The sequence below is a fragment of the Squalius cephalus genome, assembly GCF_949319135.1.
Source record: "Squalius cephalus genome assembly, chromosome: 25".
In the NCBI taxonomy this organism is placed as follows: domain Eukaryota; kingdom Metazoa; phylum Chordata; class Actinopteri; order Cypriniformes; family Leuciscidae; genus Squalius; species Squalius cephalus.
The window spans coordinates 26941524-26957307 of record NC_137146.1 but is presented as its reverse complement, the minus strand read 5'-3'; the positions used below and the strand labels follow the sequence as shown (position 1 = coordinate 26957307).

General features: G+C 38.4%; 1 protein-coding gene across 2 annotated transcripts in view; it reads right to left on the bottom strand.

Moving 5' to 3' along the window:
* Positions 1–15784, bottom strand: part of sugct (succinyl-CoA:glutarate-CoA transferase) — a 158487-nt gene that overhangs the window by 127205 nt on the left and 15498 nt on the right. For both annotated transcript variants that reach the window (XM_079863448.1, XM_079863447.1), the window contains exons 7-8: positions 12678–12769; positions 7777–7920 (exon numbers count right to left, since the gene is read on the bottom strand). In XM_079863448.1, the coding sequence (XP_079719574.1) occupies positions 7777–7920; positions 12678–12769 (236 nt within the window). The remainder of the gene's footprint in view (positions 1–7776; positions 7921–12677; positions 12770–15784) is intronic.

Sequence of the window (15784 nt, the reverse complement as noted above, 5' to 3'; positions counted from 1 at the left end):
TCCATATTCCTTTTATATCCGCGGGACTCGCGTCGCGTGTGGAGCTGATAGCTCTCTTAGCAATCCCGAACTGCTTCATATCACAGTCATGATAAAAGCATCGATGTATTTACTCATCCATAAACATTATTAGATCGGTCGGCTTGACGTTGAAGACAAGATCCATAATTCTTAGCAAATGTTGCGTCATCAAACTACGCCTTTGTTATTGTAAGAGGTTAGCGAACCCTAGCGGCGAAAAAAATTACATAGTGTACGTTTAAGGGCGGCAAAAAAATCAAAAAAAGTGTTGTTGATTTTTTTATTTATTATTATTTTTAAATCAGTTGCAAACTCAAAGTACAAAAATGCATTTCAGAAGGAAAAGTCTGAACGTGCACATTTCCCTGCTACAGATTATGTGAAAATTATGAGATTCTGAAGTGTGCAATTACCTTAGTTATCACATAAGGCCAAAGGAGATGATGAGCAAACAGATTTAAAACAAATAAAAAACAAGGACGGAGAACCAAGAGTTGGGCAGCTCATTCTAAGTGTAAGTGCTACAAGCAAGTTGTTGCTCATGGTTATTTATGAAACATACAGGTCAAAGGTTGATGCCAATATGGCAGACGTACTGTAGTATAAGGATAGGTGTTGACCAATTTCACAATTCAATTTCAATTCACAAGCTTGTGATTTGATTCGTTTGTTTACTAGCTGTTTTATTGCGTTATTGAAATTTTTTCATTGAAAAATACCTTCTGATGTTCATTCATGTTTTTTGTGCTATAACTAGTAGTAAAGCAAAGAGATGATCGTTCACATGCCGCTTGAACTGAGGCGCTGCAGCGATCTGTCACTCCACAGTAAAGAGCGACAAATAGATATTTATTTCAATTTCGTAATAAAACTGACAGGGTTTGAAAGCTGAGACTTGGGTTCATATCAAAAGTAACCACAAAGCTTATTACGATTATTGGATGGCAGCCGTGCTGCAAATAATATTTGGTTACGTTTTGTTCAGGCATTCACTGAAAACAACAAAGACTAAAAGATCGATTCTTGAGATTTAAAGGGTAACTCTTTTTGTTAATCTACCCGAGGCAAACTTTTGTTTAAAAGCATAATTAGAATGGAAATGCCAACTCACTGTCTTTGTGTCCACCAGCATTTTGACAGTCAAAAATAGTCGAACTCCGAATGCGAATGAACTGACTCTGAAGTTTAGTATTGTTTCTTATATGAGGATTCTTTTTAAAATACAAGGTCAATATTGATTTTCACTAACGACAAAACAACAAATCATCTGTGAATTTATATGGAACTAAGCTTTCCAGGGCTCCTCCCTGTTACGTTGCATTCGGAGATCGACTATTTTTGACTGACAAAATGCCGGCGGACACAGCTACAGTGAGTTGTTCAAAATCTTTCTTTTTAGTAAACTCTGTGTACACAAACACTGTTCTCAATGCTGGAGTTCATGTGTAGAGCCCCTGGTGATACTTCGAGCACAGTTTCATGTTGTGTCGAGCCTTCTTAGTGTTTTAAAAATAGCGATTTTTGATGCTATCATAGAAGTGCCCCATTCACTCCTATTCAAAAGGCAATTTGACTGAAACCGAAAATACAGTCAAACGTAAAAGTGCCGTTTCCATTCTAATTATGCTTTTAAACGAAAGTTTGCCTCGGGTAGATTAACAAAAAGACCCTAGGTTGCATTTTGGCGAGAGTTACCCATATCGGTTCATCAAAATCAAGAAATCGATATTGTCAACCCAGTCGTACTGTAGTATGTCAATAGTCAAAAAGTGCTTCATGGTATCAAACACAGCCGTAGAGACATTATATAATTGAGTTCAAGAATAATGATTTCCACACAACCTAAGGTTTTAACAGGACACAAAATGCTGTCCATAAATACCAATGTTTGCATCTGGATTAAAGGAAACTGTGGTGTGGTTATCTAATGCCCTCAGTGCTTTTGCTATTTCAGAGAACCTAGTCATTTGCTGAAGGGTTAGATTCCTGCGACCACAAGACGATCAGTGAGGAATGTTCGGAAAGAGGCGGAACACACTTATTTCTGCCAGCTTAGGGTCTACCGCCACAACCGTGACCCATCGGCCCTTCAGCCCAAAGATAAGACACATGCATCCCATAAATTCCTGCCAGCCACTCTGAATCTGATGTACATGAAGAAATCCTACACTAAATCCAGCACAGTCATCGAGCAGAGCCTGGATTTCTTCCTCCTGAAATTGGAAGCAATTAAAAACGTATGAGGGGTACGAAAAAAAAAAAAAAAAAGTTCCAAGAGAGAATGTACTTGAACCACAACAGACAATCGCAAACAATCGGATTATTGGAACCATTTCTGGAAACCACATCCTTCGTTCAAGCTGGTATCATTCAGGGGACGAGCGCTCTAACTTGTTAGCCCTGCACAAAGGTTTTGCGGTCTCATGTCAAAAACAAGAGTTGGACGTGTTGTGGATCTTCTGAGTGATCTTTCCGGAAATCTAATGGGACAAGATGACCGACTTAAAAACACAGCTCTTCACGAGGCCAGAGCAGGACAACAGATTTAACTCAGATGCCTGATTCTGAACCCTCTATTCATTTGCTAGGTTTATACAGAGTCCAAGGCTCTGCTCCAAAGCACAGCTGCCCACAGGCAACACTTTAAGGTCTTTGAAAATACCTTATTTTGGCCAGAATCTAAAACTGCATTGCATGTATTCTTTGTGACAAGCTCAGTAAAAAAAAAAGACAATTACAATTGATGCAATACCGATGTGTAAAGATAAGAAGTTCTAATTAGCCTGGAAATCCAGACCTAAATCTGAAAGATTAATGGTCTGGCGTCGGCTAATGAAAATCGGCCAGCTCGAGGGGCGGCACCAAGCATGCGTTTGAAAATCTCACTGCACGCAATTGGCTAACACTACGACCAATCACAACAAGCCCCATGCGCTTAGCTACCAGCAGAGCTAACTGGTAGATTAGACTCTTACCGTATCCGGTCGACAAAACAGCAAAAACGCACTTCTAGCAAAGGAACGATTCGAGCGCCGTCTTCTGTTCCTCTTTTAGATAAAAAGCCAAGTCTAACTCATTCATTGTAGCGGCTAAAGCCGTTTCAAACAACTGGTGTTCATCCATAGCCATCTTGCAATGTTTACTAATGACTTCGACGTCACAGCGCTGTCGTCTTCTGTTTAGCTCGCCTCTGGCCCGCCTATATCAGATAACCCGATGTGATTGGTGCAGCTCGGATACAAGGGCATATTTAATGAGCAGCATTACTCGACACCAGAGTAAACTCGCTGAGCAGATTCAACTTGTGCTCTCGCGAGAACCCTGGATTTCCAGGGTATTATTTTACCCAATTTTACTGTGTTATGTACTGTAATGTTATGCATATCATATTGTTAGCTTAACACCATGCTAGTGTCAAACCAGTAGGTCAAGTTAACCAGCCCCTGTTGGTAGACGCATTAACTCAATTTAGGTTTAGGACATATTAAATTGTTTATTTTGTTACAGAAGATTTCCATTTAAAATAAATGCGGTTCTTTTGAATTTTCTATTTATCAAATAATCCTGAATCACGGTTTCCACAAAAATATGAAGTTGCACAACAGTTTTCACCACTTACAATAATCAGAAATATTTCTTGAGCATCAAATCAGCATATTAAAATGATTTCTGAAGGATCATGTGACACTGAAGACTGGAGTAATGATGCTGAAAATTCAGCTTTGATCACAGGAATAAATTACACTTTACTATACATACACATAGAAACCAGTTATTTTAAATTGCAATAATATTTCAGTTTTTTATTTGAAAAACATTAAGAAATCTTACTGTCTCCAAACTTTTGAATGGTAGTGTAAATTGCAAGTATTATATTATAATATACCAGTATTATTTTTTTTAACAAGAGCATGATCTGTTTTTGTGGGTCTTATGATTCCCCGTCAGCTGCTTTCAACACTCAGGACAGTTGCTAACGAATTTCCTGCATTTCGAGAGTGATTAGTCACAGGTAATTACGGCTCATCATGAGCCAAAGACGGCACATTTCCGGCATACTTCCGGCAGGTCCTGCATCTCCCGAGTGAGCACATTCAAGAGGAATCCTAACGGATATCCTCCCTGCAACAAACAAAGCATGTTGCAATGTTTCATTAACCTGATTTTTGAGGATATTAAAAGATTAGAGGCCAAACAGCAAACACCCTTTTGACATTAAAAAACTATTGTCTGGATTTACTAAAGACACACCAAAGAATTTGCGCTGAAAAGCCGTGCACAGGGTTAGTTTTTGCGGCTGAGGTCATTGCGTTGATCATTATGGAAATAATCGAGTTGTGTTTGTGTTCTTTAATTTGCACATCGTCAGTAGATCACGCACAGAACTTTCCACTGACTCCCATCGGCGCTTTTATGGGATTGCTCTCTTACGCTAATTTGTCCTGTTTAGTAAATCTGTCCCCGGTCTAATATTGAAGGATTTTTTTCTCACTTGCCTTAAAATTCTCAACTGTAAGAGACCAATTCATAAATAACATGGACACAATAACAGCTCCTCAATCCCTCCACATTCTCAGTGATCCGACATGGTTTCAAATGTCGAGTTACGGTGTGTCATACTGCAAATCTCGAAGCGGTTCAGTTCAAATAAACACGGCTTTTGAGTTGTGGACACTTCTAATGCGTGTTTGCTTCAGTAACCCTTAACAGTTATTACATGACAAGTTATCCTCCCTTATTTTATTTTGTGTCAAAACACAATGAGAAGCTGATTGGCGGAAACACTTTTGTCATTCTGCATAAAATGAAAAACATGTTTGTTGCGTACAAATATTTATCCATCAAGACTTTAGTCATTCTAGAATTTCTGCTCAGAAACCAGACGCAGCTGAAGAGGGTATTTGAGGATTCAGGTAGTTACTATGGAGAAAAACTCAACAAAATCTTGTTAAGTGATCCTGCAGATGCAAAAGTCATTTGAAAGAAAATTGCCATACTATACGTCTCCGTCCCAGCCTTTAGGTTTTCAGTAAACACATGCACAGCCTGGTAATTACGAAACAAGAAGGGAATATAAAACATTCACCAAGTGAACCAATGTCTTCCCTCAGATTTATCCTGGCCGTAACGAGCGGTGAAGTCTGTTGAACATCAACGTCAGCACACAGCCACACACACACTCATGAACATGTAAACTTAGCGTCTCACACTCCATTGATTCCCATGATGCTAAACTCTTGGCGTCTCGACCGGCTGCTTGCGGTGCTGACGTCTTCTGTGCGAGAGCTGCTATTTAGATCCCTTGTAATCTTGCATTTCCTAGCAGGACGGGCAGACGAGCCGTGGCATAAAAGTTTTTTTGAAGTCGCTCATTCAAAGAGGAAAGGGAAAATGGCAGGCGCAAATTATTCACAATCACATTTGTGAACGGTGTGCTATTTCCTCACGCATGGACAGGTATTCAACGCTCTCAAAAACTGATTTGTTCATGAAGTACACCGTGGCATGACAGGAAAGCCTACTGCTACTTACAATACATTTAATACTTATGAATTAGCTTTTAACGTGCCTACCAAACCAGCATTACTTACGACAGGGACAAATTGAGCTGAGTCACCCCTTATATAAAGAAAAAAAACAACAAAAAAAAACTTTCATCCTTAAAAGAATGTTGAAGTCCAAGTTTAAAGTGACCACATGAATTGGAAACTTCACTTGAACTTTACTTAAAAGCCGTGAAAGTTGTATATTTTACACTAAAACGATATTTAAGGTGAAAAATTGTAAGGCATACATACAGTACAAACATTAAAACATATTTGAGGCAAAAGTATGACAAAAACCACAAAGTCAAAACTATCAAGCCATCACGGAAAATTAAACAGCGCATGCTGAAGTCTAGTAGGGACCACGATTGGTTTATACGCTTATGCCGTTATGGAGAGCTGATTTATTTATACTGTAAAGTAATACGTCCATGTTTTCTCTGGAGTACTGAATGGGTCAGGTTAAACTCACTTCCAGGGAACTGCATTCTTTCAGGCTAAAGACACACACACACAAAAAAAAGAGTGGTCTGGTTCAATTTAAAAAGTTAATTTCATGCATTGGGCAAGAGACAATAACAACAGTCCTGAAATCTGAATAAGCGATACTTCTAAGGGCTGAATATTTCATCATATAGATATTTTATGAAGTATTAAATACATCAAATGTAGTCAGTGTTATTGAACTGTCAGTTTAAAAGCATGAAAGTGAACTGATGTTCTATATCTGCAATTCATTTCTACTCTCAGGTGTCAGAAAATGACTGCATCATGTTAAAGAGGCTTTCAATCTTTTCTTCTTCTATGTGCCAAGCATGTCTGCTTCTATATACATTTCTCATTCAGGAAAATATTTTATTATGTTTTATTGAATTTATGGAAACTCATTAAGCTTTTGTGCAAATGCCAAAAAAAAAAAAAAAGAAATAAAAAAAATCCAATCCTGACTGACATTACTATACATTATTACATTATCCCTGGTTAGTTACCATTCAAAAGATTAAGGTCTGAAAGTATTTTGTGCTCACCAAGGCTACACATGTTTGATAAAAAAATACAGAAAAAACAGTAATATTTTGAAATATTATTACAATTTAAAATAACTGTTTTCTATGTGAATATATTGTACAGTGCTATGCATAAGTTTAGACACCCATGCTAAAGTTGACTAAAAAGAGGATTAAAAAATCATCTTTTGGAAATTGAACTTAATGCCTTAATTTAAAAAATTTGGAAAAATCCAACCTTTAAGGACACCAATTTTCTTTGTGAATGAATAATGTATCGTAAATTAATAAATGTTCTTCCTTAAAATACAGGGTGCATAAGTGTGTACACCCCTATGTTAAATTCCCATAGAGCCAGGCAGATTTTTATTTTTAAGTATTTTATTTTATTTTATTTTTAGGATACTATGCATCCTGATAAAGTTCCCTTGGCCTTTGGAATTAAAATAGCCCCACATCATCACATAGCCTTCACCATACCTAGAGATTTAGTATGGGTGTCTAAACTTATGCATAGCACTGTAAAATGATGTATTCCTGTGATCAAAGCTGAATTTTCAGCATCATTACTCCAGTCTTCAGTGTCACATGATCCTTCAGAAATCACTCTAATATGATGATTTGCTGCTCAAGAAACATTTATGATTATTATCAATGTTGAAAACAGTTGTGCTGCTTCATATTTTTGTGGAAACTGTGCATTTTTTCAGGATTATTTGATGAAAAGGATGTTCAAAAGAACAGCATTTATTTAATATGGAAATCTTTTGTAACAATGTAAAAGTATTTACTGACACTTAAGATCAATTGAATGCATCTTTACTGAATAAAAGTTTGAATTCTTTTAAAAAATAAATCTGACTGACCCCAAACTTTTGATTGATAGTGTACTTACAAAATAATGTCATTAATGGAGGTGAAATATTGATTTGAGTTTATTTTATTATGCGAGAATAAAGCGACCGCAGAGCAATCAGTTGCCAGGAACTAGACCCAATTATACAGTTTAGTGTCATTATACAAGAATATTTGACTGCAGAAACCATTTCATAATCATATATAGCTTTTGAGCACAAGTTAAATATTTGTAAGCATATTTAAAAGTTATTATTAAAAATGCTTAAATTAATAATGGCATTATTAATTATGTTATCAAATACTTCCTTATATTTGACTTGTATAATGAATGAGTGTTGTATTACCTGTGAAGACAGAAGATTGCAGTCTACATGAAGGCCTCGTCCTGTCTTCTGTCTCTGAAGCAGAGCAGCCATGACGGCTCCCTGAGCGTACAAACCAGTGGCCAGATCTGTCATAGCCACCCCTGGTCTGACTGGATCCCCATCCTTAAAGAAGAAGCAGTTAAATAGACAGGAGATATATGACCTAAAATAGTGAGTAATATTTAAAGAGGGCCTATTTTTCTTTTTTACATTTTCAACTTTCTTTAGTGTGTGATGTTGCTGTTTGAGCATGAAAAAGCTCTGCAAAATTACAAAACACAAAGTCCTTCCAGTGGGAGTTATTCTCTATATCAGTGTCACTGTTTCTGAACTCCCTGAAACGCCTCCATTGTAGTCTTGAGTTTCTTCCGGGGTGGGAATTAAAGGGTTAGTTCACCCAAAAATGAAAATTATGTCAGTAATTACTCTCCCTCATGTTGTTCCAACCCCGTAAGACTTTCGTTCATCTTCAGAACACAAATTAAGATATTTTTGATGAGAGCTGTCTCACTCCTTCACAGGCTTCCATGTTATTGAAACTTGCCGGTCCAGAAAAGTTAGTAAAGACAATGTTTAAAATAGTCCAAGTGACTACAGTGGCTCAACCTTAAAGGGCACCTATTATGCAAAATTCACTTTTACATGGTGTTTGAACATAAATGTGTGTTGGCAGTGTGTGAGCAAAACCACCCTAGAATGATAAAAATCCACCCAGTGTTTTTTTTTTACAATCTCAATAAATCATAAGCACTGTCTCAGAATGAGCTGTTCTCAGATTCGGCGCAATGTGACGTAGAATTGAGCAGGCCCCTCCCACGACTGTTGAGTGACACTTCAGTTTGAGCCTAGACCCGCCCTGAGTGAGCTGGACACAGAGTCCGCCATTGTTCGACGCTTGAGCAGCTGTAGACAAGAATGTCTCCTAAGCGATTGAGGTGTGTTGTTGATGGATGTAAGAATGAACATAGCAGTCTTCATTTACTCCCGTTGTTACTCAAGGATGGATCTGTACTGTTTGTGATCAAGCTTACACTCTCCGGAGCAACAGGCCTAACGTGACGGGACACGGAAGAAATGAAAGTGCGAGCGCGCTCTTTATGACAGCTCTTCGAGTCATTTTACGGATATAAGGTTTACCAGTTTATTTAGCACCCACTGAAAAGGTGTGTATATTTGTTTACTGTTAGTTGTAACGAGTGTTTTGTGTACTTCGCTGTGTATGTTGTTGATAATGAAAGGGAGAGAGAGAGAGAGAGAGTTTATGGATAAGACTTTAATGCGCACTTCTTATACTATGTTTATTCAGCTCTTACAGAGATTCTCTGGAGTAAAACTAACGCTCATCTTTTGTGTGATGTACAATAAACGTCACTGAACTCGTCAGTATATTTTGGTCATCATTCGGATGGGTTTTGCTACAGCAGGCTTGTATTAGTGGATAAAAGCAGATGACAAATAAGTTATAACCATAATTAAACTAAACTATACCTGTTCTATGTCCATACAGCATATATTCTCTGGCTCTGTGGGCATTATTGTCCGACTCCGAGTCGAAATGAACACCGCAACTGAGAGTTTCTGTTCTGTTCTGTTTCTGAGCATCACACACATGACCAGCGTCGGCCAATAGTGAGCCTACATTCTGACGTACAACCCAGAAGCGCTGCACTGTTACACTACGTCAACTCACTCAGAGAAACACACATAAGAAAATGAATAGTTGAATAAAGTCGTTATTTTTTGGGGGGGGGGTTGCGGACAAAAAGTATTCTCGTCGCTTGATAAACTTAAGGTTGAGCCACTGTAGTCACTTGGACTATTTTAAACATTGTCTTTACTAACTTTAAGAGGCGGGAAGTTTCGATCCCATAGAAGCCTATGAAGAAGTGAGACAGCTCTCAGATTTCATCAGAAATATCTTAATTTGTGTTCTGAAGATGAACGAAAGTCTTACGGGGTTGGAACAACATGAGGGAGAGTAATTACTGACAGAATTTTCATTTTTGGGTGAACTAACCCTTTAAGGATCTTTCACACTAAGCGATTAAGCGATGCGAATGTCCGTCGCGATGATGCTCTTGAATCGAAACAATAGATCCATATGAAGCAATGTGCCGATTTTTTCTCCGTTGCTCCAAGATGAAACGAGCCGTCCAATTAGATTTGAGCTTAAACGAGCCGCTGCGGTTGGTGCGGTTTTAAAAACCTGTGTAAACACTGAAGAAAAGTATTCCAGAAAAGTCTTCTCAGCGGATGTTGAGTTTTATCACTGGTGTCTGAGAACAGATTTATTCTTACATGTTCTTTATACAGATTATCATTTTTATTCATTTTCCACTGAATCGTGCGATCTGAAGAGCTTGAAGCGACGCTCAGAGCGCAGTTTTCCTCCGTGCGTCTGTTATGAGTCAAAGAGCTCATTCGCTCTAGAGCTGTCAATCATATTATGTGATTATAACTCCTGACCTTCCTCGTTCTGAGTTCTGCACATAAACCACTGAGAGAAACGTGTCTACAGATGTCACATGAAGCCAAATAAATCTATGATTACGACGATTTTGTTCTGTATGTGTTTTTCATGCGGCTCGGGGTATTTTTATAATGATAAAGAATGAGAAAAGCTTTCATGAGAAATGCTAAGCCGTAGTAGCATTCAGTTTATTATAAAACACTACAAATAATGCACGTCTGCCCATTATTTATCCAAAATCCACTTTAGATCGCAGTCAGAAGTTATTACATGCACTCGATGATGGTTTCTGTGTAGTACCAAACTTTATTTATTTATCATTGTATGTTGTGCAGCGGACGAGGTTAAAGCCAAATGGGAAAACCTGTGAGACACATACATGAGGAAAAATTATTTTACTTTTAAGCTTTATCGCGTCACGCTCAGTGTGAAAGGGCCTTTACGCAAAATAAAGGGGCGAGTAAGTTAGTATTGTGTTGAAACTCACAGTTATGGTAAGGGACGGGACATTTCCCAAACACGCTCAAAGCGGTTGACCAATCACAACACACTGGTGCAGCCTACCAATCAGAGCACAGTGTGCTTTTCAGAAGGAGGGGCTTCATTTAGACAGGAACTAAACAGATTGTTACTGACGTTATGCCTTGTACAAAAACCCACACTTGCGGTTTTCACACTTGACCACTTGTCTACTTGCATGATGTATTTCCTCTATTTGGCCCAAGTGTTCAAGTAGGCATAAAGACTGCAAGTGTGTGTAGAACTTTTGATTACTCGATGGGACACACTTATAGTCTTTCAAAAAAATGCAAGTGTTCACAGAGCTTTTATTTATTATATTTTCAATACTTTGGTATTTGGATGGTATTTGTTTGCTCGACCAATAAACATACAGTTAGCCAATTACCAGATTTTTATATTTTCAGTATTTAATTTTTTCAGTATTTTTATATTTTCAGTATTACATTTTTTCAGTATTATTTCTGTACACAATCACCCAGAATACCCTAGCAACCACCTTTCAATGCCATAGAAACCACCGACAACACCTTAGCAACAGCTTAGCAACATGCTGAAACTAATCAGGGGTGCGTTTCCTGTACAACGACGTAACTCGCTGCTTCACTACCATAGTACGATAAATCGTTGAAGAAATCAACTTGCTAGTCACGACTGTTTCCCGAAAACATATTGTTGCAAAGTGATCGTTCAACCACGTCGGTTTATGACGTCACGCACATGGTGGAGTAATAACTACTTTTAATGAAACTGTTTGAGATCGAATTAACTCTATGGGCCCTATTTTAACGATCTAAGCGCATGGTCTAAAGCGCACGGCGCAAGTTCACTTATGGCGTGTCCGAATCCACTTTTGCTAGTTTAACGACGGGAAAAATGGTCGGCGCGCCCGGCACATGGTCTAAAAGGGTTGTCCCTATTCTCTTAATGAGTAATGGGTGTGTTTTAGGATTTACATGCGTTAAACCAATCAGAGTCTAATCTCCCATTCCCTTTAAATGCCAGTTGCGCTCGTACCATGGCAGACTCGCTATTTACATGACGGAATTTGATAGTGGAAAGACCGAACGCGTCTCCCGAGCGCAAGTAGGCATAAAGACTACAAGTGTGTGTAGAACTTTTGATTACTCGATGGGACACACTTATAGTCTTGCAAAAAAATGCAAGTGTTCACAGAGCTTTTATTTATTATATTTTCAATACTTTGCATTTTAAAATAAACTTCTACATGTCCGTTCTGTAGTCGCTATGTAACGAACAGAAGACCCAAATTTAAAATAGTAATGCTTTTAATTAAGTGATAAAAACAGTTACTAAATAGGCCTACACATACCAGACTCATCTTTGCACCAATCAAATGTGCAACACTTTATGTTTTTACTAACAAATTACATGTGTCTAATTCATTTAAATTACAGTGGAATGTTTTTCTCGACATCTCGCAATTTCGGGGCGCATGAGTTCCCGAACATAATGCATGATGGGATACGCTAAGCCTCGAATACCTCTCCGAAGCAGTATTCGAGATAGTGAGGGTTTAGTGTGCATTAAGGGCACTGCACTTTGGCATTTTTAAGACATGAGCGCTCAAGTGGCCAAGACTGCAAGTGTGGGTATTTGGACAAGGCAACAGACTGGGAAGAGAGGAGCAGCAACAATGGAGAATATGTGAAAAATAATGTGTTAAGCATGAAAACCTGTTCTAGTAGAGCCCAAAAACTAAATCAAGACATAACATGGTCTCTTTAAGACGAAGTGTGTGGCATTTTTTCGATGTCAAAATCAATACTGAGGTTTGGGATGGTATTTGTTTGCTCGACCAATATTTGGCACTTTGTGATGCTAGAAATGACACACTTCACCTTTAAGGACATCAGATCATTGGCCTCACCTCAGGACCAGTGATGTGCATCATACCAGACACCGCAGACGCAATGGAGTCATATCCAGGCTTGTGTGACTCTGGGCCCGTCTGTCCATATCCTGAATAAATTAACAGACGTTGTTAGTGATTATGTGTGTGAATGATTATCAGATGGAAATGTGCATACAGCTCACAGTTTTGTGTAACATGAGCATGTCAGAGCTACAATCTCCAGCATATTCTGTTGCCAGTAGGGCTTGATTCGGGCCTGTGTGCGGCTCTTAGAAATCCCTACAGCTGAGCACACACGTCCAGAGAGAATGTGGGCAAAGACCCGATTACATTTCTATTATCATCAGAGAAGTCAGATTAATTCGGTTCTAGGAACTCCACCATAGTTCTAAGACTTTGACTCACTGGAGGTAAACATCCATGGATGTGTTTATTTCCTTGGCAGAGGTATGGGTGGCTTAAGGAAAATCTGTCATGCTCTAGTATGCCTTCTAGTCAGAGTTTGTGCAAATACATTTCATAAACCAGTATCACTTCATAACATTATCCCTCTCTCTTTGCTTTAATTAGTTGAGTTTGCTAAGGCAACCATCGCTATTATTATTGCTCATACTCAAGTTTAAGTATGTATATATTGTAGTGTGTATATTATATATATATATATATAAACACTATTATTAACAGGGGTGCACATAACTTTTTTTGGTCTGGTTCTGAAGGGAGCACATGGAGAGCACACTTTACACGGCACACTTATCCTACAAGTTGTCATCATCACTTTCCTCCGGACTGCTCTTCTTTTCTCTCGAACATGGTAGATGATGATGAAGGTTTTTTTTTTTATTAACACAACATGCAGGAATATTAGGCTGCTGTCACTTTAAGACTGAATGCATGGACGAATATTCTGACACACATCCGGTTTCTTTCTCAACTATTCAATTATGACATAACCGAGAGAATACTTGCAGAGACAGGTATTTTGACATAATTTTGGTGTACAGTATGTGTTGGTTCAAGCGCAAGTAAACACAAAAGAGGAATCAATTCGGTGTTCGAGCGCTGTCTGAAACACGTCTCTCTCTGTCTCTCTCTCTCTCTCTCTCTCTCTCTCTCTCTCTCTCTCTCTCTCTCTCTGTCTCTCTCTCTCTCTCTCTCTCTCTCTCTGTCTCTCTCTCTCTCTCTCTCTCTCTCTCTCTCTCAAAACACATCCAAATGATAAACTTTCACTCTATGATGGTTAAACTTAGCAGTTAATCCGTGAATCACATGCGTGCCGAACCGTTGGACCTGATCCCTACGGATCAACTGCGATCCGTTCCACCTCTAATAATTAATGAACACACTTATCATCATGATTGCTATCTTACCAGAGATGGAGAAAAATCCTACTCCAGTAAGTAAACGTGTCCCCAAAAATGCCAAAAATGTTGGGCTTCCTTCCACATCTTCTGCTGCACATCGTTTATTTTTTACCACACATGTGCAATTGCTCACCACTTATGAGCACCCCTGATTATTAAACATTTATACTACACAGTAAAAAAAATTCATATTTTAAATTTACAGTAAAAAAACTGCCATTTGTGGTTGCCAGAAAATCACCTTAAAAAATATTGTAACAATGTTATTACGGGATTCTTGTATATTTCAGCAACTGATATATTGTTAATATGCCAATCTTTTTAGCATAAAGATTCTGCTTTTAACGCAAATGTACTGATAACCACCATAATAATAAAGGTGTTAAAATAGAAAAAGTTCATCATAAGAGGCCTGTCCATAAAACATACACACAAAGCACCATCAGGTCACATGACACTTAAATAATGCAATTAATATTAAATAACAGAAAATGTACAAACTGGTAGAATATTTATTTATACAAAATATCATATGTGATGTTCTTTTACTGTTTTCACCATAAACTATATGGTAATTCATAGTTTAAACTTGCAAAACAAATATTGATGATATTTTTCAGTTAAATTACATGTGATGTTAAAATATTTTGAATTTTTCATTGTTTATGGTAAGGTAACATACAGTTAGCCAATTACCAGATTTTTATATTTTCAGTATTTAATTTTTTCAGTATTTTTTCTGTACACAATCACCCAGAATACCCTAGCAACCACCTTTCAATGCCGTAGAAACCACCGACAACACCTTAGCAACAGCTTAGCAACATGCTGAAACTAATCAGGGGTGCGTTTCCTGTACAACGACGTAACTCGCTGCTTCACTACCATAGTACGATAAATCGTTGAAGAAATCAACTTGCTAGTCACGACTGTTTCCCGAAAACATACTGTCGCAAAGTGATCGTTCAACCACGTCGGTTTATGACGTCACGCACGTGGTGGAGTAATAACTACTTTTAATGAAACTGTTTGAGATCGAATTAACTCTATGGGCCCTATTTTAACGATCTAAGCGCATGGTCTAAAGCGCACGGCGCAAGTTCACTTATGGCGTGTCCGAATCCACTTTTGCTACGACGGGAAAAACGACGGGAAACGACGGGAAAAATGGTCGGTGCTCCCGGCGCATGGTCTAAAAGGGTTGTCCCTATTCTCTTAATGAGTAATGGGTTTGTTTTAGGATTTACGTGCGTTAAACCAATCAGAGTCTCATCTCCCATTCCCTTTAAATGCCAGTTCCGCTCGTGCCATGGCAGACTCGCTATTTACATGGAGGAATTTGATAGTGGAAAGGCTGAACGCGTCTCCAGAGTGCAAACGGATCTGCTCGTGTGCGAGGTAAAAGTGCGCAAGCAGAACATCTACGGGACAAGCCGGATTCCACCATATCTTTATGTACACAATAATAATCTTTTACATTGTAATCCTTTTATTTTTAATATTTGGCATGTTTGTGTACTGCTGTTTGTGTACCCTGTGTGTTTAATAAGCAGAGTGTACGAGTGTGTGGACCCGCCTATAGGCGCACATTACTAATGCGCTCGTTAAATAACAAAAAAAAATATTGCGCCATTGACTTTAGACCAGGGTTTCAAATGGGCGCAAATGCATTTGCTATTTAAACATAAAATGTTGTGGCGCAGGACGTGAAAATGATAACTGCGTCGGACTGAAACTAGCAAAAAACACTTGCGTCGC